This window comes from Siphateles boraxobius, unplaced genomic scaffold (genome assembly GCF_051911475.1).
Source record: "Siphateles boraxobius isolate OS27281-9 unplaced genomic scaffold, OSU_SipBor_1 9, whole genome shotgun sequence".
NCBI classification, from domain to species: Eukaryota; Metazoa; Chordata; class Actinopteri; order Cypriniformes; family Leuciscidae; genus Siphateles; species Siphateles boraxobius.
In genome coordinates this window covers 1,458,673-1,483,309 of record NW_027509219.1, presented here as the reverse complement: position 1 = coordinate 1,483,309, position 24,637 = coordinate 1,458,673, and the positions used below count along the sequence as shown (strand labels likewise).

The window sequence follows — 24,637 nt, the reverse complement described above, 5'->3', positions numbered from 1 at the left end:
TACGGTAATATTACGTTACAAAGTTAAACTGAGAAACACATTAGATCCGCCCACTCTTCACTACCATTGGTTTCCACTGCTATAAGCAGACAACTTATTGGTCTATAGATGCGTAATCTTTTTGTCTTATTTGTTGTTGGGGTGGCAGTGCTTATTTTTTTAGACGGCAGGTTAGTGCCATATGGTAACAGGTGTTTGTTCCTCTAAAAACATTTGACATGTCTCTTTAGTGAAAATTATATAACCTTCCAAAAGCCGAAAAAATGCTTTTCTTACTTAGTGTTTTGAGTAACTGACACAAGTTACTGACACAAGTTACTTAGTCTTGTTTCAAATATCTAAAAATTCTTCAATCAAGTTGCATTTACTAGACAAGTAAAATGACATAGGATAGTATATTTTGTTTTTTTAGGGGAAAAATTAAGTGAGTTTTTAATTTTTTCTTACCCCACTGGCAGATAATTTTGATTGTTTTAAGCAAAAACCCACCTCATTTTTATTTGTTTTTTCTGAAAACAATATAGGCCTAATATCTAATGCCATTTTACTTATCTAGTAAATGCTTCTTGATTTAAGAATTTTTAGATATTTAGACTGGAAACAAGACAAAAACACTAAGTAAGAAAAGCATTTATTTTATTATTTTTTTGCAGTGAAATTGTTCACGTATCGGACTGAATCGATCAGAAAGGTTCCGTTTTGAGAGGTCTCTTGAATTGCGTAAGTAGCTTACGCTATGGGAAAAACTCCTTTTCTCGAGAATATTAAAGCCAAATTTTTAAAACGCAGTGCAGCTGCACAGCAGACACTAAGCTGAGCGTCTAGAGCGGTCATTGACTGGGCTGCGGCAACTGCACGAACCTATGGCAAGACGGCTCATGCGCGCATACCAATCAGGCCGCTTCGCGCACTGTCAAGTCATAGCCCGCCAGAATGGGGGTGGCTTATAGCTATATTAGCCCCCATTTCTGCCATACAATCAGATTTAATCTGCTTCAGCAAGTCTCCACTTCGCTGACCTCCGGATTAGAAGCCTTTTTCGTTGCTGTCGAAAAGCCTTTCAGCGGAACAAGCACCTGCAAAGCAGTCTGAGGACGCCAGCTCCTGTTTCAACTCGACGTCGCCTTCAGCCCACTGTTCTGCTGGGCCATCCGGCGCACATATATCCTTTCTAAGCCTCAGTGTGTTCGCCGCTGCGACTCACTGTACGTAAGAAGTATGTTTCACAGCAAGTGTGCTTCGTGCCTGGGACCTGCCATGCAGAAGCTGCACTCTCTACGGGCTGCGGCTCTCACTTGAGAATATGCCGCTCGTCCCCTCACGCCCGTGGCTTCATTGTGGCTCAGTGGTGGAATCTAAGATTTCCGCGCCAGAAACCCGTGTTCGAATCCCGGCTCTGACAGCAGGTGAAATTTATTGTAACGAACCCAAATGTGTATCGGACATTTTAACATCCGTTTTGCGTGTCTACAACTGTCTCCATGACTCAGACGGACACAATGATTGTGTTTTCATGCCTGGGATACAGCCATGCTGAAACTGCATTCACTCACAGACACAACGGCTGTTCTCACTGCGAGGACATGCTGTTCTCTTCACTGTGCTCGCGGTAGCAGAAAGCGACCCCGCCCCTCACGCCCTCCCTTTTCACAATGGCGGGGTTAAAGTATCAATGAACATTAAAAAACAGTTGAGCCCACGTCGGCCCGGCCCCGATCCCGCTTGACTCACATTCTGCATAGAGAGACTTTTTTTCTACTGTGCTTATTCACCAAACGGACGAGCCCACACCGGCCCGGCCCCCGTGTGACTCATTCTCTGCTAAGTGTTATTCACTCCCCCCTGTGGCTCAATGGTGGAATCTAAGACTTTTGCGCTAGAGACCCGAATTCGAATCCCGGCTACGTGTGTCCCAGCTGAATCTTTTCACAAAAGAGGACGAGCCCACGCTGGCCCCGCCCCCGTGTCACTCACTCTCTTTGGCAGTGTCCAAAGACCGGGATTGGTCGGGCTCAACTTTTGACCCCGCCCCCCATCTAAGCCCAGCATAAGTGTGATTGGACGAAGCACCAGCTTAGTCATGATAAAGTAACATCTCTGGCTTCCTACAAAAAGGGTAGTGAACACAATCCTCTCTAGCTCAAGCTGGAGGTATTCAAAATGCAGGTTGAGCTCACTGTAATGTACGCTCCCCTGCAAACATATGCTGTTCCAACGGCGACTCTAATGAAGCATGAAAAGAGCACTTTCTACCAGTTTCCCCCTCTGGCTCACACTGGAAGTGTTCTAAATGTAGGCTGTATGCCCACTATAAAGTATGCACCCCTGCACACAAGCACTGTTCCACAGTATTATAAGCAAAGCACCTGGGCGGCCAGGTCCCTATCACAGAGCGGCCCGTCCCCAGACATCATTCAACCCCTAGCTATGCGTGCCATGGCCTGGGAGGCCATCCCTGGTATATCAGAATGGGTGATGAACATAATAAATAAATAAAGTTTATTAACAGTTTGCTCGCAAACCTCCATGCTTTATAGCCGTGGTCGAGTTGACAGTGAGAAGCGACATGGCGCACCGAAGTGTTGAAACTGTTAGAAAAGGGGGCTGTGGAGCCAGTCCCTTTATCACAAAGTGAGTCGGGCTTTTACAGTCGCTACTTCCTCGTTCCAAAAAAGGATGGCTGTCTCAGGCCCATCCTAGACCTCAGACACCTGAACAAAGCGCCCGTTCAGGACGCTGACAACCAAACAAAACCTCACGCATTTCGCCCAGGGGATTGTTTTTTCTCAGTGGATCTGAAGGATGCTTATTTTTACATCCAGATAACGCCCCATCACAAGCCATTCCTAAGATTCGCCTTCGAGGGGCAGGCTTACGAGTACACAGTACTACTGTCCGGCCTATCTCTAGCACCTCGCACATTTACGAAGTGCATTGAAGCAGCACTCAACCCCCTGAGACAGTGGGGAGTGCGAGGGTTAAACTACCTCGACGATTGGCTGGTTATAGATGCCCAATTCATAACTCACAGATTCTGGCTCCTCAGCCATCTAAAATCCCTAGGTCTCAGGATCAATGCTTCCAGAAACACACTGTCTCCTAGCCAGATTATTTATTTCCTGGTAACAGTGATAGACATTATACAAATGAGAGTGTGCCTTACGTCACGCCTAGCAGCTAAAACACTGTGTACCAACTCACGCGTGGCGATCTGGCCACTTACAAACCAGAGCGAGTCACGGCTGTATCAAAGCCCTGGCCCCCTGGAAAGCAGCTGACTGGTATCAGTCTGGCGTGAGTATGGGTGTGTTTCAAAGAGAAAAATTATCTCGGCAGATGCCTCCAGCCTAGGTTGGGGGGCCCTATACGAGGGTAGGCCCATCTCCGGCCTATGGGTAAGTCCGGAGAGGCGCCTACATATAAACTGTCTAGAGACGAGAGCGGTCGTTCTATCACTGAAAGCTTTTCTCCCATATCTAAAAGGCCACCACGTCCTGGTCCGGACGGACAACATGGCAGTAGTGTCCTACATAAATCGCCAGGGTGGTCTCAGGTCGAACAACCTGAACACCATGGCCAAGAGTCTCATTCTATGGGCTCAGCACAACCTGCGCTCGCTGAGGGCAGTGCACATGCCAGGCATTCTGAACCAGGGTGCGGATATGCTATCCAGAGACAAAGTTCCCCCAGGGGAATGGTCTCTTCACCCACAGATGGTTAAGGTGATATGGAGCATCTTCGGCGAGGCAGAGGTCGGCCTCTTTGCCTCTGAAGACAATGCTCGTTGCCGAACATTTTTCACAAACAGCAGGGACGCTTATGGTTATGGTTCTCCGAGCTTGCGCAGCTGCTGGAAACAGCCCCATGGCCAATACCACTGAGGAGAGATCTCCTCACGCAGGCGAACGAGAAAACCTGGCATCCCCGTCCTGACTTGTGGGCCATTCACGTATGGCCCCTCAACGGGTATCCAGGTGTCTCCCAGAAAGGGTGTAAAAAACAACCTCTGAAGTGAGAGCGCCTTCAACTAGGCATCTCTACACTCAAAAGTGGGTAGTATTTTCCGGCTGGTGCGCAGCACAGAGTCTGGACCCCTACCCGTGCGGAGTATCAAGTGTACTCGCCTTCTTGCAAGAGCTCTTGGACGCGAGTCGTTCCCCCTCCATGCTCAAAGTGTATGTGGTGGCCATAGCAGCATCTCACGCTCTTGTGGCCGGGCAATCACTAGGAAGAAACGACCTCGTTGTGCGCTTCCTTAAAGGGGCCAGAAGGTTAAACCCTCCTCGACCCGCCTCTGTGCCTATCTCTCCATGGTCCTGGAAGCCATGAAGGGTGCCCCATTCAAGCTGCTTCGGTCTGAGGACATGAAGCCTCTTTCGCTCAAAACCGCTCTCTTACTGGCCCTAGCTTCAGTCAAGCGAGTGGGCGATTTGCGATTGTAAGTGCTTTCTGCCTTGAGTTTGGGCCTATTGACTCCAGAGTCGTCCTTAAGCCAAGCCATAGTTATGTTGCTAAAGTGCTCTCTACTCCGTTCAGAACACAGGTTATTTTGCTAGCAGCTCTTCCCTCGCCAGAGGACGAAAGAGACGTGAATCTACTCTGCCCTGTCAGGGCTCTCAGAGTTTATCTGGAGCATTCTGCCTCGTTCAGACAGTCAGAACAGCTCTTTGTATGCTTTGGCGGCCGCACCAGGGGGCTCTCTGTCACAAAGCAGAGATTATCGAGCTGGATAGTGGGCGCTATCGCGCTGGCTTATGACTCTAAGGACCTGCATTGCCCCTTGGGTGTTAGAGCTCATTCCACGAGAGGCATGGCCTCGTCAAGGGCTTGGTCAAGTGGAATAGTGGAAGTTCCCGCTTTGCAAGCAACAGTTATTTCAATATAATAAATGCTAAGCACATAACTATAAGGCCAATGCATATATTTGGTCCTAGTTCATACATATTATATAAGGACTGGCCCTCTGTAGGCTCATTCCTTGGTTCCCTATAGAAGGCTTAACACGGGTTAGACCTCTATTTGGACTCATAACTTTACTCCCATATGGGCCTCGGGACTTCTGCCCTGGGCTATAGTGTGGAGCGAAGTTTTAAGCACGCACGGCATTCCGGAAGGGGTTCCCATAACGTAAGCTACTTATGCAATACGAGAGACCTCTCAAGAGGGAACGTCTCAGTTACTAACGTAACCTCGGTTCCCTGAGAGAAGGGAACGAGTATTGCGTAACCCGCCGTGCTACTGTGCTTAGATCGGGGGATCGCTTCAGTAAATTTAAACCTGATTGTATGGCAGAAATGGGTTCTAATATAGCTATAAGCCACACCCATTCTGGCGGCCAATGACCGCTCTAGACGCTCAGCTTTGTGTCTGATGTGCAGATGCACTGCGTTTTAAATATTTGGCTTCAATATTCTCGAGAAAGGGAGTTTTTCCCATAGCGTAAGCTACTTACGCAATACAAGAGACCTTCTCTCAGGGAACCGAGGTTACGTTAGTAACCGAGTCAAGCAAATCTTTCGAAAATGTCAGATTCATAATGAGCATCATGATTGAGCATCTGTGCCTGAATGAAACGTGGAATATGAGGGAGCATGTTGGCATAAACTAATTAATTATTAATTTATTTATTGTAGGCTGTATTTCATTATATAAATTAACTTTCATTTTATGGACCTTATAGGTTTAGTGGAAGAATTTCCAGACTAATTTACCATGTAGTGAAACAAATAAATAAATACAAAATGCAAACTGCTAGTTTGTGTTTATTAAACACTATTTACACATTTCATTAACACATGCTGCAGGTTTCCTGAAAATACAAACTCCCCCCTTCCGCAATATCAACTCATGGAAATGTTGCCTGTTTCCCATACAAATACTGATAACATTCAAGTTTCTCGTTCAATCATTTGATTTCAAGGCTTCCGTGGCTTCTTTGCTGCACTGGCCCTACATTGTTGTAACTGTGCAGCAAAAACAACATCTGGTGCTGCCGACACTCTGGTTTGTGCTTCTTTGCAATGGTGGCACTAGAGCTTATTAAAATAGGATTTAAAGCAATTATTTTTAATGATTTCATCTTAAATCAAGACTATTTTTCTGCTTTAACCCATGATTATGTATCTTATCCGAAATTAAAATAAAAAATACATGCATCAGTGGCAAACACTGATTGGAAGTGCATGCTTACTTTAGAGGGCACTATACAGTACACAGTACTGCTGCATAGTGCACAGTTGTCCCCAAGAAAAAAATAATAATATTTTTTTCTTTTTTTTACTGTTCATATAGTGGACTAAAACATTAGCCTATTTTGCACAGAGCATGACAAGGTAGTTAAGTTTTAAAAAATGTCAACCAAACCTATCATTTTTCATTTTAGCACACACATTGTATCGTTGTATTCATTAATCTTCATCTGTAAATGGAAGTAGTTTGATAACACGTTCACATGTATGATAACACGATCACATAGCACAAAGACAATACAGAGAAATCACAAGGTAATAATGGATTAGTAAAGTAGACGAATAAACCATCTTTACCAAACAAACAACATGACATATTTTACACATTATGCACCTATTTGGTGTGCAACACATATAATACATAAAGGATAGCATTACATTTCAAATACGTCTCTCCTTTTCTACTTTACATTAAGGCATGGGGTATCTGCTCTGCAGCAACAGAACATAATGTTTAGAGTTTCTTACTTTTTTCCTGATGTTCTTACAACCTTATGTTGCTCGCAGAGAGTTTCTACAATCTGAATTGAATGAATCTGGGACGGTGAAAAACCCATAAGTAAGAAAAATCACAAGAAGGATCTCCTTTAATATCTCAATTGATTCTCTTAGACTTAGACAGAAAGATTAAATACAGGCTTTTGCTTAAGGCTCTGGCTTCTCTGATTTTTCTTCTGTATTTTCATCTGATATCATTTCTGCTAAGGAACTCTGGAAGAAACATCTGAGATATTTGAGTTGATATTTAAATGCGTCTAGGGCTGGAGAGTTGAAGATCCTCAAGGTTTCTCAACACATTTATTGTTCATCATTCCCTATTTACCCCTAGCCTAGACTGAAGGGGAAGACGTAACAATGGGGGCTCGTCCAGGATATGGACCCGCGACCTCTCGCACCCAAAGTGAGAATCATACCCCTGGCCTAGACCATCAAAACTATGGTCATAACTCCATAATGCCTGAAAGAGCAACCTCTTAGCAATAAATTCTGGGAAGATGAAAATGTAGCTTATACTGTAGCAACGATACCTGTCATATCTCAGTACATGCAAATCATCACTCTCACTTTGATTTATATAATAGTGTTACATAACTGTATAGGCTTGATAGTTATAACTCAAATAAAATAAACTCAGTATCATATGCTTACAACAGGCTGTTGTGATTGTCTGTGAATTGTAGCAATGTACACCACACTCACTTGTCTTTTATAGGATGATTGGTAGACTTCAGACGGATGCATGTATAAATTATCCATACTTAAATTCATCCATTTCCAAAATAACTTTCAAATTCCTTGAATCACTTTCAGATCAAACCTCTTCACACTTTATCTAAGTATGTTAGTGACAAGAGTCAGCAAATGTTCCTGAGTGCTATAACCAATACTTAGTAAGATGCTGTAAAGTCCCTGCTTGCCCCCGCCAGAGGAATTAACAGTTCATCATGTGTATTATAATGGAAGGAACTCAATCATTATCATTCTGGATCTACATTCAAAGCATAGCATATAAATATTTTTGGGTGTCTAAATTAAAACAATATTCCTCAACATTCCCTTGATGCGAGCTACAACAGCCTTGCACGTGCAGGTCAGCTCTTATTAAAGCAGAAAAACATTCTCTAACTGCAGAAAGTGCATAGCAGATTGCCTTTTACTCTTCGTAGGGTGATTAATTATCCCTTTTTTCACTGTAGAAGTCAATCTAGTGCTATTAAAAAATACTGTATTTCCTTATTATAAGTCATTCTGTATTTAAGGTGCTTTTCGCTTCTATAACTATGGCATGTGCTAGATCAGAAAAATTCAAATTGCAAAGGGTTTAAGTATATATGAACCATGCTTGTGAATTTCCTCTCCTATCAGGAGGTAATGCACCATAGTTATGTAAATGTAAACTGTAAAACTGCCTTGCATTGCATTATTCAATTGGAACTTTTCTGTCATTTTTTCCTTAGAATATTATAGTATTAGAATAGTTGTATAAATACCTTTTTTCCTAAGTCACTACTAATTACATTTATATTTTAAAGACCCTAAAGTGTCCCCTAGAATGGGATGCTGAAATATAGCAGATGTAGGAAACACTCTGCAACTACTTAAACGTAACATGCTGTGATGCATCATGGGATGGTCACGGGCCTGCCCGTTAAACTCATCCAAAAGCTATTTGGAAACATTTAAAACTGTGTTTCTGTGTGTGGATTGATATCATCCACCTTATGAAGCAAATGTGAGCTTACTTTGGTAAAGACAGCAGCTAGTGCCCACACTTTGAATATTAGTGTTGAGGCACTCTCTAGATTCCCTGTAGAGAAGCCCAGCGTGACTGTTCACCTGGGGTCCTGTTTTGAAGTGTCTGGTTATATATAATATTACAGGTTGTTGCTGTTTTCCAGAATATTGTTATCGAGACAAAAATGCAGCTTTCATGAGGCAATCTTGATGTAAACCTGAACTTCATCTTGTGATAGCACAAATACATGACATTACGTCAGTAAATGCTGATTTTGTGTAAGTCCAAAATCATTTGAATCATTTTTCGATTTGCACTTTTGTCAGCTTATAACAAGTGAGGTTACAATTATTAAGAGGAAACAGAGACGAATATACATCATAGTGTGCAGGAAAAACAAATAGTCTTAAAGCATCTGTCTGTTGTGCACCAGTAACATTCAGCCTGAACATTCTTGAAGAGCCGGAGTAAAAGCACATAAAGTGGTAAAATGGGTTCAAAGCATGTTAAGCCTAATCAACAGGTATAATGTTTATAACCACAGAAAATACACAACCATCTGTTGGTTTTTTTTAAGTTTTTGAAAGAAATCTCTTATGCTCATCAAGGCTGCACTTATTTGATCAAAAAATACAATGGAAATTGTGCAATATTGTTTCAATTTAAAATAACTGTTTTCATATTAATATATTTTGAAATGTAATTTATGCTTGTGATCAAAGCTGAATTTTCAGCATCATTACTTTTAGTGTCACATGATCCTTCAGAAAACATTCTAAAATGCTGATTTGTTGCTTAAGAAAAATGACTTATCAATGATGAAAACAGTTGTGCTGCTTAATATTTTGTGGATACCATACTTTTTTATGAATAAAAAGTTAAAATGAACAGCATTTATTTGAAATAGAAATCTTTTGTGATATTAAAAATGTATTTTACTGTCACTTTTGATCAATTTAATGCATTCTTGCTGAATAAAAGTATTAATTTCTTTCAAAATTTTAGTGCACTTAAACCCGCTGCTTTCTTATAGCGGCATTCATAAGTTCGCATCCAGATCTGCCTCCATCCAATCAACTAACAATGGATGGAACCAAGTCCTCGCTCTGCATAATAATTTCACTCGGATGTATATCACAATACGGAAAGAAAATATCTGTCTCTACTTCCGTTTCATCGCTACCTTAAAGGGATAGTTCACTTAAAAATGAAAATTCTGTCATCATTTACTCGTCCTCAAGTTGTTACAAACCTGTATGATTTTCTTCTTCTGAACCCAAAGAAGATATTTTGAAGAATGTTGGTAACCAAACAGTTGAACGGTACCCATTGACTACCATAGTATGGAAACAAAATACTACTGAAGTCAATGGGGCCCATTAACTGTTTGGTTACCAAAATTATTCAAAATATCTTTTGTGTTCAGCAGAAGAAAGAAAGGTTTGGAACAACTCACAGGAAGAGTAAATGATGAAATTTTTTTTGGGGTAAACTATCCTTTTAAGTCCTGTGGCTATGCATTCTTTATACACTGAGCATTTTAATGTTTATTGCTTTAAGGCATTGGTAAATCCCTTAAAGTATCCACGATTATTTTCAGTGGTAATTGACATTGTGCCATAGATAATGTCTGTGGACTTAAGTCCCACGCGGCCCTCCACAAACCATCAATCTTTAAATGTCACATTAATAATACCTTTAGATGTTAAACAGTGGACACCATTTGAATCTTGAGAACGTCGGTCTGTTGAAGTGGTTTGAATGTAGATTGCCAAAACACTAAGAAATTCATGTTTTTCATGTTTGCTGGTTGCTCTAATATGTTCCTGTGTGTTCTTCTCATTTGGAGCTGAAAAGCACTTATTAACATTTCAAGTTATGAATATGTGCAGTCCTGCCATGTATTTTTCTATGCAGATGAAGATATTTAGCTTTTGATGGTTATGTTTGGGAAACCGATGCTAAGAGTAGACTGTCTTTACACAGGTAATTGAGCAGCATTCTACCACCACATGATATGATGCCACAAGAGGAGATCAAAGCTGATTTGATGAAAATCCAACAAGTAGAGATACTTTTAGTCAAAGGCTGGTGTTGCTTTGACTTCCGTATGTTCTCCATCCTATTTCATTTTTGCTTATTCTTCAGCAGCTAAAAGCAGGGCTTGGGCATTTTGCTCAACAGAAAACAGGTAATCTTGTAGAGTTGAAAAAGGCTATCATTCCTAGTTGTGTGTTTATATCCCACATTTAGGGCTGTTAGGTGGATTGTGCACCCTGAGAGCCAATCAGATGACTGCAGAGGAACCAGCAGAAGACGGAGATCTAGAAGAAGTTGAAGACGGAAGATGCCAAAAGAGCCACCTGCGTTTACACTGACGCTTCTGGTACAAGAAATCTTCTCTCTCACGCTCCTTACGAGCCCGCTGATAGTGATCTTCTTCCTTTAGATACCACACGGGAGGCCAGCGATGTTTCTCAAAGTGCTCCTGGTTTTCTGCAAAACAGAATGAGACCGCCACACTTGCTTAATGCAGAACAAATGATAATACTGAGATAAGGGATGCCTTACACTCTGCAAAAAAAAAAAAAATGCTTTGCTTTTTAGAAAAAAATAGCCAGACCTCCGTAAAACAAGATAAATGTAAACTATAAACTACCATTCAATATTTTTTGGTTAGATTTTTTCAATGTTTTTAAAAAAAAAATCTCTTATTCTTACCAAGGCTGCATTTATTTGACAGTAAAAAAACAGTAATATAGTGAAATATTATTACAATTTAAAATAACTGTTTTCTATGTTAATATACTTTAAAATGTAATTTATTCCTGTGATGGCAAAGCTGAATTTTCAGCATCATCACTCAAGTCTTCAGTGTCACATGATCCTACAGAAATCATTCTAATATTCTGATTTGCTGTTTAATAAACATTTCTGATTACTATCATGTTAAAAACTTTTCGGTTTCTGTTGTAAATGTGGAGAGAATGAGACGCAGTGTTGATGAATGACACTAGGGGTCATACTTGGGAGCCACAATCACCTCTGATAATTTGGGAACAGTGTAATGAAAATTGGCAAGGGGAATTTGCGCCACTCCCCCGGCCATACGGGTATAAAAGGAGCCGACGTGCATCTACTCATTCAGGTTTGTGCTGAGGAGCCAAGACAGTGTCCTGGCCATTTCGGTGGGCAGTTCAGCATTGTGGCAGAAGGAACACCACATCTTGTTCCCTCCATCAGGGAATGGAGGTTACTGTTGTAACCGATCTGTGAGTCACTGTAACGTGGTGCAGATGACTGACACTAGGAGTCCCCTGGGGAAAACGGCACAGCAGTTTAACCCTGTTACAATGTTTGGGGGTGTATATGTCGTGCCGTAAGAAGTCCACTTGCAACATCGTAACTCTGGGGCAGTTTTCCTTTTCCATGACGAAAATGAACACTACATAGACCCCATCAGGCCCGAAGAGATGTTAACATGTGGAGAATACATCACATGGACTTACCCACTGGGAAGTAGCACACATGGAAAGAAGTCTCTGCGGTAGGTCCTACCTGAAGAGGGAGGAACTTCTACTAGCACAGTGACTGGCAGCATAGACAGAGCTCTGCCTTGGGGAAGACACAGGTTTACCGTCAGGGAAACCGTATCATGGAGGATACCTCATATGGAATTACCATCAGGGAATTACTACAGGACATAAGGAACACTTAGCTCCAGTATGCAGGCTGACCTGAAGGGGCATGCATCACGAGTACAACTTATGTGGACAAAGAAGGGCATGTTATCCCCTCAGGGAGGGGAAAGGCGCTATTATTTATAACTTACCTGATCATCCCCAATAGCACACAGGACCAAACTGTCTCAACCCAGATATTGTAAAATCTTGTGGAGGTATTGGGTGTAGCCCAGCTTGCTGCTCTACAGATGTCAGTTAGAGAGCCGCCGTTTGGTAGAGCCCAGGAAGATACAACATTTATTTTAGAGTGTGCACAAGGGCTGAGAATGAGGAAACTGCTTTTTCTTTGAAAATGTGTGTACCGCTGCCACTTGGACAACCTGTGGAACAAAAAGAAAACAAAACAAAGTATTCTCCACCCGGCCCAGCACAGAGGGAAGGAGTTCACTACCTCCTGGGAAAGAGCAGCTCCCCTCATCTCTGGGTCACCCATCTCGGGGATGCTTCAAATCCTTCTTCAGTTTCTTGGTGCTCGCCTGATAGGCTGCGTCGCCTTCCTGGAGGCAGCTCGACGCTGTGGCAGGGCTGTAGGCTCATTCTGCAGGGGAGCAGGTGTGGCAGCCGCAGGCGGATACCCTCAGCAAAGAGCACATGGGGTACAGGGCAGCGGCGTCCTGAAGGTGGCAGAGGAATCGGGCCGAGGCAAGATGTGTTTAATGGTCTCCGTCTGCTTCTTTACAGCAGAGAACTGCTAGGCAAAGTCCCTGACAGTGTCGCCGAAGGGGCCACCCTGTTGATGGGGTGGTGGTGTTGAGAAAGCGAATTTTGTCAGCATCCCGAACCTCAGCAAGGTCCAGCCAGAGATGGCATTTCTGGACCACCATAGTGGACACAGTCTGGCCGAGAGCCTGTCGTGTGACCTTTGTCACTTGTAGAAGCAAAGAACGCCTGCGAAACGCAGTTCCTGCATCAATCTCAGCTCAGGACTACCCTCGTAGAGATCTTTAAGTGCCTTGGCCTGATGGCTATTGAATGCATGGCTGAAGCAGCCTGGCCAGTGGTACTGTAAACCTTCTCTGTTAGAGACAATTTAAACTTACCAGCCCTGGATGGGACTATAGGACGATTCTGCCAGGTGGCGGTATGCTCCAGTTGTTGCCCTCAGATAACCCTGAGCACTACTCGGCACAGCCTTGTGCATTGCAGAAGGACCGAGACGAGGAGCAGCTGGGGTTACTCCTTTTACTAGAAAAGAGTGTTGTGATCGCAGCATTGCCATGCTTATGTTCTCGTAGTGAAGACATGAACCACGAACGCTGTCTTAGTGTGGGTGCGACCCAAACATGTGAGAAAAAGATTGTTGCCGTCCAAGGACAAGAGATATCGACCGCACCTAGAGAAACACTGGTGGAAAGACATCTTTAAAAAGATGCTCTCCATCTGTGCTTGCTCTTTTAGAGGAAGCTTGCTCTTTTAGATCTCTGAAACACCCAGTGGAAGCTCTCTCTGCACTTATCTGTATGAGGCGTGGAAAGAGACTGGTACCGTAACACCACCAGTCCTTCTCAAACAAGTTGAATGGAATGAGGAATAGATATACACTTCGCCTGGCTCTGAAGAACAAATATTTAGTAGTGGATTCTCACAAAAAGGCATTGTCCTTCACTGACTACCTTTCACAACAGTCTTGATAACGTCAGGTATTTAAAAAAATATGAATTTTGTTTGGTTTTTAGTATTGTGGGATGGATTTTAGATTTCCTTGTGCTGAAAACACAAAGTCTTAAATGACAGTCTTCTTTAGAATGGTTGGTGTCATCTACCAGGTCACCTCAAGGATGTGTCATATCTCCTTTATTATTTATCTTGTATACGAATGACTGTAAGAGTAATTTTGGAAATAGACATATTATAAAATTTGCAGATGACTCTGTAATTAAGAATTTATTGAGTTAGGGGGGCTCAATGCATGGTCCTGTGGTTGATGATTTTGTTACCTGGTTTCAGGAATCTTTTTTAACACTAAACGTATACCCACTCAGTTCCACTTGCCCGAACTGAATTTGGAAAACAAGCTTTTCAGTATGACTAACCCAGTGATTGGAACTTTTTACAAAATGACCTGAAATTGTAGACCCTGTCAATGACCATTTTTAGATCTTTGCTTAGTGAGCTGTTAAAGGAAGAAACATTTTGTAAAAAAATAAAATAAAATTGTTTTGATGATAGGTTTGAATGTTATTTGGATTTTTTAAAAAAAATTGTGATAATGTTGTGCTGCTCATCTTGGCCAGGTGACTTCTGTAAAAGAGATTTTTAATCACAGAAAGTTTTACCTGGTTAAATAAAGGGCAAATACATGTTCTTAAAACTTAAGAGATGATTATTGACTTTGGCTCGAGGATCTATCTATCTAACTAATCTATTCAGTATAAACAAACAACTATCAATGGTATGGGTGTTGAGAGTGTTGAGCAGTATTTGGGCAACATTTTAGATAAGTTGTCTTTTTCTCCAAGTATTGAAGCTTGAGGAAACTAAGGTATTTTAATGTGGATAAAACATTGAAGTGTATGTTTTACAGATCCTATATTGAGTCGTTTTTATCTTCTTTTTTTTATTGCTGTGCTGGTTTAATTCCATAATCATGAAAAATAAAAATAGGGCAGTAAAATAATTGGGAATAAGCACATGAGTATGGCCCAGTTGTATAAAAGGCAGGTGTTGGGAAAAGCACAGAGTATATTGTTGTATGAGTGGTGGGACTCAACCAACAATACACTCTGTGATTTTCCCAACACCTGCCATTGATAAAACTGGGCCATTCTCATGTGCTTATTCCCAATTATTTTACTTCCCTATTTTTATGTTTAATGTTTATGGAATTAAACCTACACCATGAGTTTCACCTCCTCCCCTCTGATATTCGTTTTAGACCTCCTATTGGTAAAACAAAAAGGTTTAGACATTAATTTATCCCCTCAGCTGTTAAGTTTTTAAATGTTAGGTAATCTTTTGTCTGAAGATATTTTTGTGTTTGTATGGTGATTGTCTTATGCTTGTATGCTGCAATCAAATTGCCCTTGGGAAATGAATAAAGATGAACTGATCTGAATCACAAATGACAAAAGAAAAAAAAAGAACATAGACTAAGTCATCAACGCCACGTCGACGTGACTGACAGATAGTTGTGCGTTTTAATATTTTTTGGAAACTGTGATACGTTTTTTTCAGGATTCTCTGATGAATGGAAAGCTCAAAAGAACAGCATACACAATATAGACAGAAATCTAACAATTTAACAATGTAAAAAAATTAAATATTTATTTTTAATAAAATAATGAATTTCTTTCCAAAACAATTTTTAACTGACCTCTTAGTGTATACAATATAAATTAATGTATTCATTAATTTTGTACAATATTAAGAATATGTTCCAAGATTATACCTTAAAATAAACAGCAAACATTATTTACAAAAATCCATTATTCCATTACTTATTTAATGTCATGTCTCAATGTTCATTTTGAAGTTAAAATAAATGTAGCCTAATATTTAAAGATGTGGCAATTATAATGATTTGAAGGCAGTTGAATTACCTGTAGATTTGGCCTTCATGTCACGAGGGAATTTGCGACAGACTCTGTTGTAGTTGGTGCAGATGTGGTGGAGGCACCAATCAGTCATTTGATGAGAACAGTGGAACTAATGGGAACAATCACAAAGATGAAAACACTAGAGAGAAAATTATAGATTTTGAAATGGTTCCTAGCCACTCCAAGATTCTTTATATGTCAATTAAAATTGATCAAATATCACATTTTTATACAATCTCTCTGGAATATTTGATTCTAATTATAAGCAATATTTCATGTTTATTTATTTATTTGGTAAAAAGCCATGCAATAAAGCCAGTAAGTCGGGATATACTCTATCCAGCTGCAGGCCCGCATCAAACATCACAAGCATGATGGGGAATACGGTGAGTTGTCTATAATATTTCTGTCATGATTTGAACCTAATTTATATATTAAGTGTTTAGCTGCTAAAAAATCTAAAATAATACTGTGCACATCTTTCACATTTTATTATCGAAGCTAGACTTTTTTTTTTGTCATACTTTATTTTATTAAATATTTTTTATGTGGTCAGTTTGATTACTTTGTATTACTATTATTCATGTGAATCCTATTCTTTTCGTTTTTAGGGATAACATGGAGGTATTTCTGCAGGAATGCCATGATAAAATGTTCTTAAAAGTCAACCAAGTTTATTATTTGTTCTATAAAGTTTGTGTTTGTTTTTGTTTTTTCAATTATAAGCCGTTTATAAGTTTTGTTTAGTTTTAAATAAAAAAATATTTTAGCAATAATTATTTAAATGTCTTGGTTTTCATTTAGAGAAATGCATGTTTCACTTGTTTAAGGCTTTATATTAAATGTTTGATTTGAATTTCATATGATTAAATACGGTATATTTATATCTTGAACCACTATTTGTAACCAAAGGAAGGAAAGTAAGGATTAAGGAAATAATATCATATAGTAAAATAGGAAACACTTTACAATAGAGTTAGACATTTATTCTGTAACATTTTATTTTGATGGTCCCTTTTAAACATTTTGTTGAATATAAGTGACTTTGCAAATATATGTCAACCAACTCTCATTATGCATAAACATACATTATGCGTATAGGTGGCACAAGTCTATTAAGACTATAAGCTCTGCTCCCACTTCCTGCCTGTGGCTGCTGGCCTGAAAATGTTGCCCAGTGTCACGCTTTGGAGTTCTGACAACTTGCAGGAAGCAGGAGTCAAGATCCAAAGAAAATATATTTTAATTCGCCAACCAAAATACAGTGATACGTATGAGAAAGCACTACACAACAACATAACATGACGAACACCGGAACAGAGACTTCCTCAAACTGAGGGCTTATGTAAACAGCAGACAAAGGGTGAAACTAACAAGACACACCTGTACTAAGGAACTTAATCAATATGTAACCATAGAAACAAACATTGAGAGAACGGAGAAGTACAGTACTGAACTAATTAACAGACTAGAAGATTAACAAAGAAACTCAAACATGAACAGAACAGATGAAACAGATCAAAAAACAAAACTCAAAACATGACGTCCGGCATCAGATGGTTAAATTACAAATGTGTTTTCTGTGTGTGCATGTGTGTTTCCAGTTAGCTTATGCTAAGCAAGCTAGTTAACTATTTAGCCTAACATGGAAGTTGCACAGAATCATAGCAATCCGTAGAGTTTCGTGCTCTCAGTGTTAGTGTAATCATGTAGCAGTGTTCAGTTTCTTAGAATATAGGTTTAATGCTAAGTTAAAATATCCAGATTAATTCTTCAATATATTTCAAATACACTAAATGCTGCAGATGTAGACTTACTTGGGCCATGTCCAGGTAGAGCAGGACATCTCCATCTATATCAGCTCCCATCATAGCAGCTTCTGTCAGTACCGTCACTGTGTACAGCTCTGTGACAGACACACAACACTCATAAAAACAACAGAATATGTCAAAATTATTTTTTGGTTTGTATTTTTTTATTTCCTCAGTTAATAAATGACACCCTACCATTTGTTGACCCTACCAACAATATTTAATGTTACATTTGCTAACATTAGTTAATTACAGTAGTTAAAATTAACTAAAAATGAAAAAAAAAATAACCCTAGAACATTAAAGGGGACATATCATGAAAATCAGATTGTTTTCCGTGTTTAAGTGCTATACTCGGGTCCCCGGTGCATCTACTGTACAAACCCAGAAAACGTAAAAAAAAGTGACAATCCAGTTCGTGTAAAGGATCGGCCCTGTTCTGAACGGGGGCGGGGAGCAGCAGCTTGTTTGCATTTAAAGGCACACACATAAAAACGGCGTGTTTTTGCTCACACCCAAAAAGGGGCAAATTTGACAAGCTATAATAAATCAACTGGGGGGTATTTTGAGCTGAAATTACACAGACACATTCTGGAGACGCAATAGATTTATATTACATCTTGTGAAAGGGGGCATAATATGTCACCTTTAAAGCATTCTCAGTTCATGTTAATTTCAGCATTTACTATCACATTATTAAAATCAAAAGTTGTATAATATTGGTAACAGCATCCTTGTTACACGTTACATGTACTTACTGTAGTTTATAACAGTAAATTAGGAATTATAATTACATGAAACTAATCTTAAACCAATCCCTAATTCTAACCTTAACCCATTAGTAAGTGCTGTACATGTTGTTAATTAATATGGTTACACTTTCTTTCGATGGTCCACTTACTTTTTATGCTAATTATAGCCACCGAAATTACCTGGAACAATTTGACCCAGAAACGTTTTCCCGAAGACCTGTTGCTTTCTTGAGTTAACACTGTGGTTTAAATTACCGTGAAGATTAGGAAAATTAGACTGGTGACGTAGGACTGCACACACCGCAACAGATTTTTAAAAATGGTGGTTGAAATGAAATGCTGCGTGGAGTCAACCAATCAAAATGCAGCATGAACAAAACCAATTAGCATGTTCAGCGCCCAAGTACCACCCCTGAAAGTTCCTGAACTTTGAAAAAGTACTACCTCGCATGCAGGGACTTTCTGAGGGGGACATTTTTATCTGGAACTTCATTTAGATCCTGCGGTCGAAACAGCCCTACCACAGAGTACCAGCCCAAAGTTCCTAGTTCCTGCGGAAAGTTAATGTGGTGGAAACGCGGCTTATAAGTAACTTTGCAACTACATTTTAACTAAATTCCAATAAAATTACGCGTAGTGTCAGTTCTGGCAGGTCATGTTTGTCAAGCTCGCATCAGCTGATCCATCTCTACTTACAGGGATACGACACCTATCACTGTATACATATATAAGCTCCTTAAGTATTATCAGCAGCTATCGCATTTCTCAGGAGCTAATTACCCTCCCCCATCCCCAGCTCCTCCTCTCGTCAGTCAGTATTTGGCATTCTGATTACCCCTGAATCATACTAAAATTCTCTAATTATGTTGTACATTAAAATTAATAAATGATATCTGCAATACATTCATGTTGGTTCTGTTCTGTTTACCCTTAGGCCGTGTGTCCACCAAAGCGTTTTTAGCCAGCTGAAAATGCCAGGCGCTCTGCTGAAAACGCCCAGCTGTGGGCGCTTGAGAGCGTTTTGGCAGCGCAGCGTTTTTTCAGTTGAGACGATTCGTTGCTATGATACAGATTATCCGCAGCACAGTTTACTTGTAACTGATTTTGTAGATAATTTGTTTCATATTAAAAATGTATTTTTCATCCATTTTGTTCGGTTAGCTCTGCTGGTTGACATCGTAGTACAGAAAGAATTTTGCGACAGTTGGTCAGTGTTTTATTTGTCCCGCCCCTCCTCCACTGTGATTGGACGGCTGTGTAAAAAGTGACAGTGATGAGCGCCGAGTTTTCCCCAAAGTTGAACATTTTTCAACTCTCGGCGACCAGTAAAAAACGCTGAACGCTCAGTGCTTGAGCGTTAAATACACGCTCAGCGCCTCGTTACGCTCATGGCGTTTAAAAAACCCGCCGCTCCCATTGAAAACAATTAGAATTTTACGCCAGGTGCGTGAAAAAACGCTTTGGTGGACACACGGCCTACACAGCAAACACAACCTTCTTACAACGTTTTAACAACATGCCAAAAGGTTGCTATAACTACGTTGTGTGGTGTAGGTTGTTACAGCGTTGTCACAATGTTGACATTGAACCACTGTTCAGGGCCATTGCCTGTCTGGACAACCACTGGACGACATTATGTAGGCCTACTCGTCACTGCCCTGAAGCGTGAATCAGCCTTTTAAAATTCAAACGATCGTTGGCCTCATTGTGTCGTCTCATTCTTCATCGAGCAAGAATACGAGAGAATTGCGTTTCATTTTCCTCAGCTAAATACTTAATTATTCAAACACAACCTACAACTTCCTTGTCTAATGTGACATTTATTTGTTCTGTCTAACTGAAGGGACAGAATAACGTTGGCTGATAATTCATGGAGTTTGCGATCTTGTGTAAATTACTAGTATATGCTAACGTTAGCTATATTTATTTTAGTATTCAGACATACTTTAATCCTTACCGTTAGGAAAATTCTTGAACATCTTCTGGTCAGTTATGACAAATATTGATCTTATAAGCCATATTGAAGTCAAAGTTACTTTAATGATGAGTAATTGACATTTCAGCACTTCTTGAACAGACAGCGAACGCACAGAAAAAAAACATTTTTGTAACCGCTCGCACACCTGTTTAGTTTTTCCTTTGATTTGTCTGCTATATAGTGTCGTTCGTTTCTTTACTCGTCTGGATTTGTTAATGTTTTTTGGACTGATTCCGGTTACGACCTTTATCGACTATGCTCCCCTGTCTGCCATGTACAGAACCCAGTTTTGTTCAAGAAATGTTCTGATCTGCCTTTGCTTTTTATGTTTTATTTATTATACCTAAAATAAATGTGTACATTCGTTTATTTTTTATTTTATTTTTTTCACAAATGTATGACTTTTGGAAGTGCAATGTCCATATGCAGTTTTAATAAAGTTGAATTAACGTAACCTTCTGTCATTTTTACTCTTCAAATACCCCTTTTCCACCAAAAAAGAACGGGTTCGGAACTGGTGCTGGTTCAAAGTTGGTTCGGAGTTGGTTCAACTTGCGAACCTCCTCAGAACCTGTTTGTTTTTCCACTTCAATTTTTTTTTTTTTTTTTTTTTTTTTTTTTTTCACTTCTAGAGCGCCCAGCGAACGACGTCGTTACGTCACTGTGTACGTCGCTTTACTTCTCAGCTAGAAACGCTTGCAAGTACAACATTACTTTGGGATTATCTCTAACTCGTGAACCAAGAAGGCTTTAAAACAATTGAAATATGTAAGTCTTTTAATCTTTTCCTTTGATATGTAATCTTTTCTGATTAGTTATGTACACCTGTCTTGTCTTTTTTTTCTCTCCGTTTATTTGTTCTATTTTGTGACTGTTTTCTTCTTTGCTTACATAATGTTTTCAATAAAAAAAATAAAAAAAAAAGCTTGAAACGCTTGCGCCAACTTCAAGCATAACAATTACAATGGCGGACTACATCATGTTTCTGCAAATGTTTCTCCTGGCTTTGCGGTCAGAAAAGATGTTTAGGACACATCTAAACCCGCCCCCAGCCCCCGACGTAAGCATGACGTGGTAAAAGAACGGTTCTCTGGTTCTAGTCCAGCAAAGAGTTGGTGCCGCTTTGGAACCAGTTTTCCTGGCCGAGAACCGGTTCTTTGGCTGTCGAAACACAAAGAACTGGTTCGCGCGCAGGCACCGGCTCCGAACCGGCTCTCAAAACGCTTTGGTGGAAAAGGGGTAAAAGTGTTGACTTGCAGGTGTTGATTATAATTAATTTACTGTTAGGCCCATTAAATAATAATAAGGATAAACAATATTTAAAAAGTATTTAATTATCTAACATCTGACTAAAAATGAACCTCAAAACATAGCATGCTAAATGGGGGATATCCATATCTAGCATAAAAAAAATGTCAGAACGTCATCTCGCAGTTGCTGAATGTTGCGCAACAACGTTGCTACAGCCCTGTGGCGTCTTACAATTTTACGTTGTTACAATGTTGCGAGTACGTAAACAGCGAAGTTGCCACTGCAGAATTGCAACGTGTCACAGACGTTGCCACAACGTAAATGTGTTTGCTGGGTTATTGCTGCTCTCCCTGCTCTTATCCATGCTAGGCTGCATGGACACACAGGAGGTTCTTGCCCAGAACAGAACCATACCGCCAATCCTAACTGTATGCTAATTGTCAATCATATTTGACGATAGTGGTCCTGACAGAAGTAGCCTATTGGTAGACTGTAGCAGACTTTTAGTAGCCTGTTAGTGAAATAAGTTGACTTGTAGTTGCAAAGTTATTGATAGTCAGTAGAAAGTCTGTTGAGGAGCACCAAAATAAAGTGTTAGCAGGTATTAAGCAGACAGTCTACTAATAGTCTAATGAGAGTTCCCTTTCAGTCGATAACGTCGGACGTAGTCGACGTCGAATGAAATGGGATCACGCCAGGGAGCCTATTGTCTTCGAGTATTATTGAACAAGCCAATACACATTGGCGTGCGAGATCTGCATCTCACACTCCGCCCCGCAGCGCGGGTATAAATACGGAAGTGGATGCACGCACCATTTGCTTTTCGCTGAGGAGGCGAGCTTCATGTCTGGATCTGAAAATTGTTGTTGTACAACGAGCGAGTGTGTCGGCGCTTCTTTGGGAAGTCTCTCCTGGTGTCTGTGTTTGCAGCGCGAGTGCAGTGGTGATCGTGAGCTTCAAGCTCTCAACTGCTGTTCTCACAGCAACCAAGTTTCTGTTTGTGTTTGTTTGTCTGACGGTCGGTTGAGGGCAAGAAAGTGAGTGCTTCACTAACACAGGGTGCACCATTCCTGTGTTGGTGTTGCCGCGGTCATTCCCCTGTGTGCTACGGCACTGGTGAGAGTTTTTCACTTCCTAAAAGAGCAACACGGGTGCGTTTGCGTCTTTTTCAAGATGTCATTCCGCCCGTGCGTTTCTGGGTGCGGTCGTTCCCTGTCTCTCTCTGATGGTCACAATTGTTGTATCACGTGTTTGGGCTTACAGCACGCTGAGGCAGCTTTTGTGGACAGCTCATGTTTTCACTGTGGGAACATGACTGTCGCATTGTTGAGGGCGAGACTCGCCTTTGTTCGCGGAGAGCGAGTCCCCATTACCACGCCCCACCCTGCACGGGTGCTGTGTGGGATGGGTGACCGGAGGGTAGTGTTGGATGTCCCGCCCGGTAACCATTCCCTGTGGGCTCCTCACCCCTCCCTTCCACTGCTGCCATTGGAGCCTCCGGTGTTGTCCGCTGGTCCATCTGTAATGGGTCGGCCAGCGGTTTCACTCGGGGCTCCCCTGGAGGACAGGACGTCGATTGCAGCATCGGAGGGTGAGCTGACTTCTGGAGATGACGACTCGGCTGCGTTGTCTCCCTCTGGGAGTTCAATGTTGCCCGAGCCGGATCCAGAATTGTCAGCTATGCTGAAACGGGCCGCCGAGGCTGTCGGGCTCGAGTGGAACCCTCCACCGTGTCCTGTTCAGTCTCGGTTGGATGATTGGTATCTCGGGGCGGGCCGTGCTGGTTCTCAGCCCTCCGCCCCAGTGCCCTTCTTCCCCGAAGTGCATGAAGAGCTTACTTGGTCGTGGACGGCACCTTTTACTGCTGAAAACGACTTAAGTAGTTCTTCCTCCCTCACTACCCTTGTCGGAGGAGCGGTGAAGGGTTATGAGGCTATCCCTCCAGTGGAGCGGTCTGTTGCGACTCACTTATGTCCAACGGCCGCTGCATCCTGGATGGGGGATCCTTGTTTCCCCTCGCGGGCCTGTGAGTTCGCGTCAGGATTGGCGGTCAGAGCTTACAAGCTTGCGGGCAAGCCGCTTCCTCTTTGCATGCCTTGGCGTTGTTGCAGGTCTACCAGGCCAAGACACTCAGGGACATGCACGAGGGTAGTTTAGACCGGGCGCTCATGAGTGAGCTCTGCACTGCCGTTGACCTCGCCCTCCGGGCAACGAGTGTCGCGGCATGTGCGGTCTGTCTAGCGATGTCCACCTTGGTGGTCCAGGAACGCCATCGTTGGCTCAGCCTGGTTGAGATGGCGGATGCGGACAAGGTTCGGTTCCTGGACTCCCCAATTTCCCAGGTTGGGTTGTTCGGCGACGTGGCGGAGAGCTGCGCCCAACAGTTCTCTGCCACCCAGGTTCGGACGGAGGCTCCCCGACACACCCTATCCCGGCGGCCCGCTGTTGCCTCCACCCTGCCGCCGGTGATAGTCCCTCCGCCCGTTCGTCGCCGAGAGCGTCCCCCTGCCGCTGCCTCCGGTTCCGTGGGGTCTCCGCAAAAGCCTTCACCCAGGCCCCAGCGTAGAACCAGCAGCAGGCAGGCCGCCCGGGTCTGTCTCAGTCACTGCCCAGCCAGGGGGCGAGTGTCAGAAGCATTCCTGAGACAGGCCACCCAGGGATGGGGGGACTAGCTCTTCAGATGGTCACCGTTCCACCATTGGCTCTCCGGAGTCCAGTGGTACCCAAATTGTCGAAAAAGCGAATTTCTCCGTCCCTGGGTCCCAAGAGGGCGAGGCTGGCAGTTTGCGACCCTGTGGAACAGCCTTGCTCCCCCCAGCCCCCTCTTGTTCGCCAGCCGGCAACACGATGCGTTCGAGGACCCGGTCATCCGCCTTCTCACCCATCCTCTGTTGCCCCCTGGAGTCAGGTAAGTGCAGCACGGCTCACTCAGACCCCGCTTCGGGCCGCCCACGGGCCTTCCAAGCCGGGTCCCTGTCCTCCACCTCGCTGCCCCACCCCGGGTGTGCCTGTCGTGCCTCTGGTCCCCCTGGTCCGGTTCGTCGAGGCCTGGAAGGTGCTCTCCAACCCGTCCAGCTGGCTC

General features: G+C 42.1%; 1 protein-coding gene across 1 annotated transcript in view; it reads right to left on the bottom strand.

Annotated features, from left to right (window-relative positions):
- Nucleotides 1-5,742: 5,742 nt before the first annotated feature.
- The window catches only part of rhobtb2a (Rho related BTB domain containing 2a), a 43,850-nt gene continuing 24,955 nt past the window's right edge, over nt 5,743-24,637 (bottom strand). The window contains exons 8-10 of the mRNA XM_077223680.1: nt 17,581-17,669; nt 15,767-15,872; nt 5,743-10,980 (exon numbers count right to left, since the gene is read on the bottom strand). Coding sequence (XP_077079795.1) covers nt 10,772-10,980; nt 15,767-15,872; nt 17,581-17,669 — 404 coding nt within the window. The 3' untranslated portion in view covers nt 5,743-10,771. The remainder of the gene's footprint in view (nt 10,981-15,766; nt 15,873-17,580; nt 17,670-24,637) is intronic.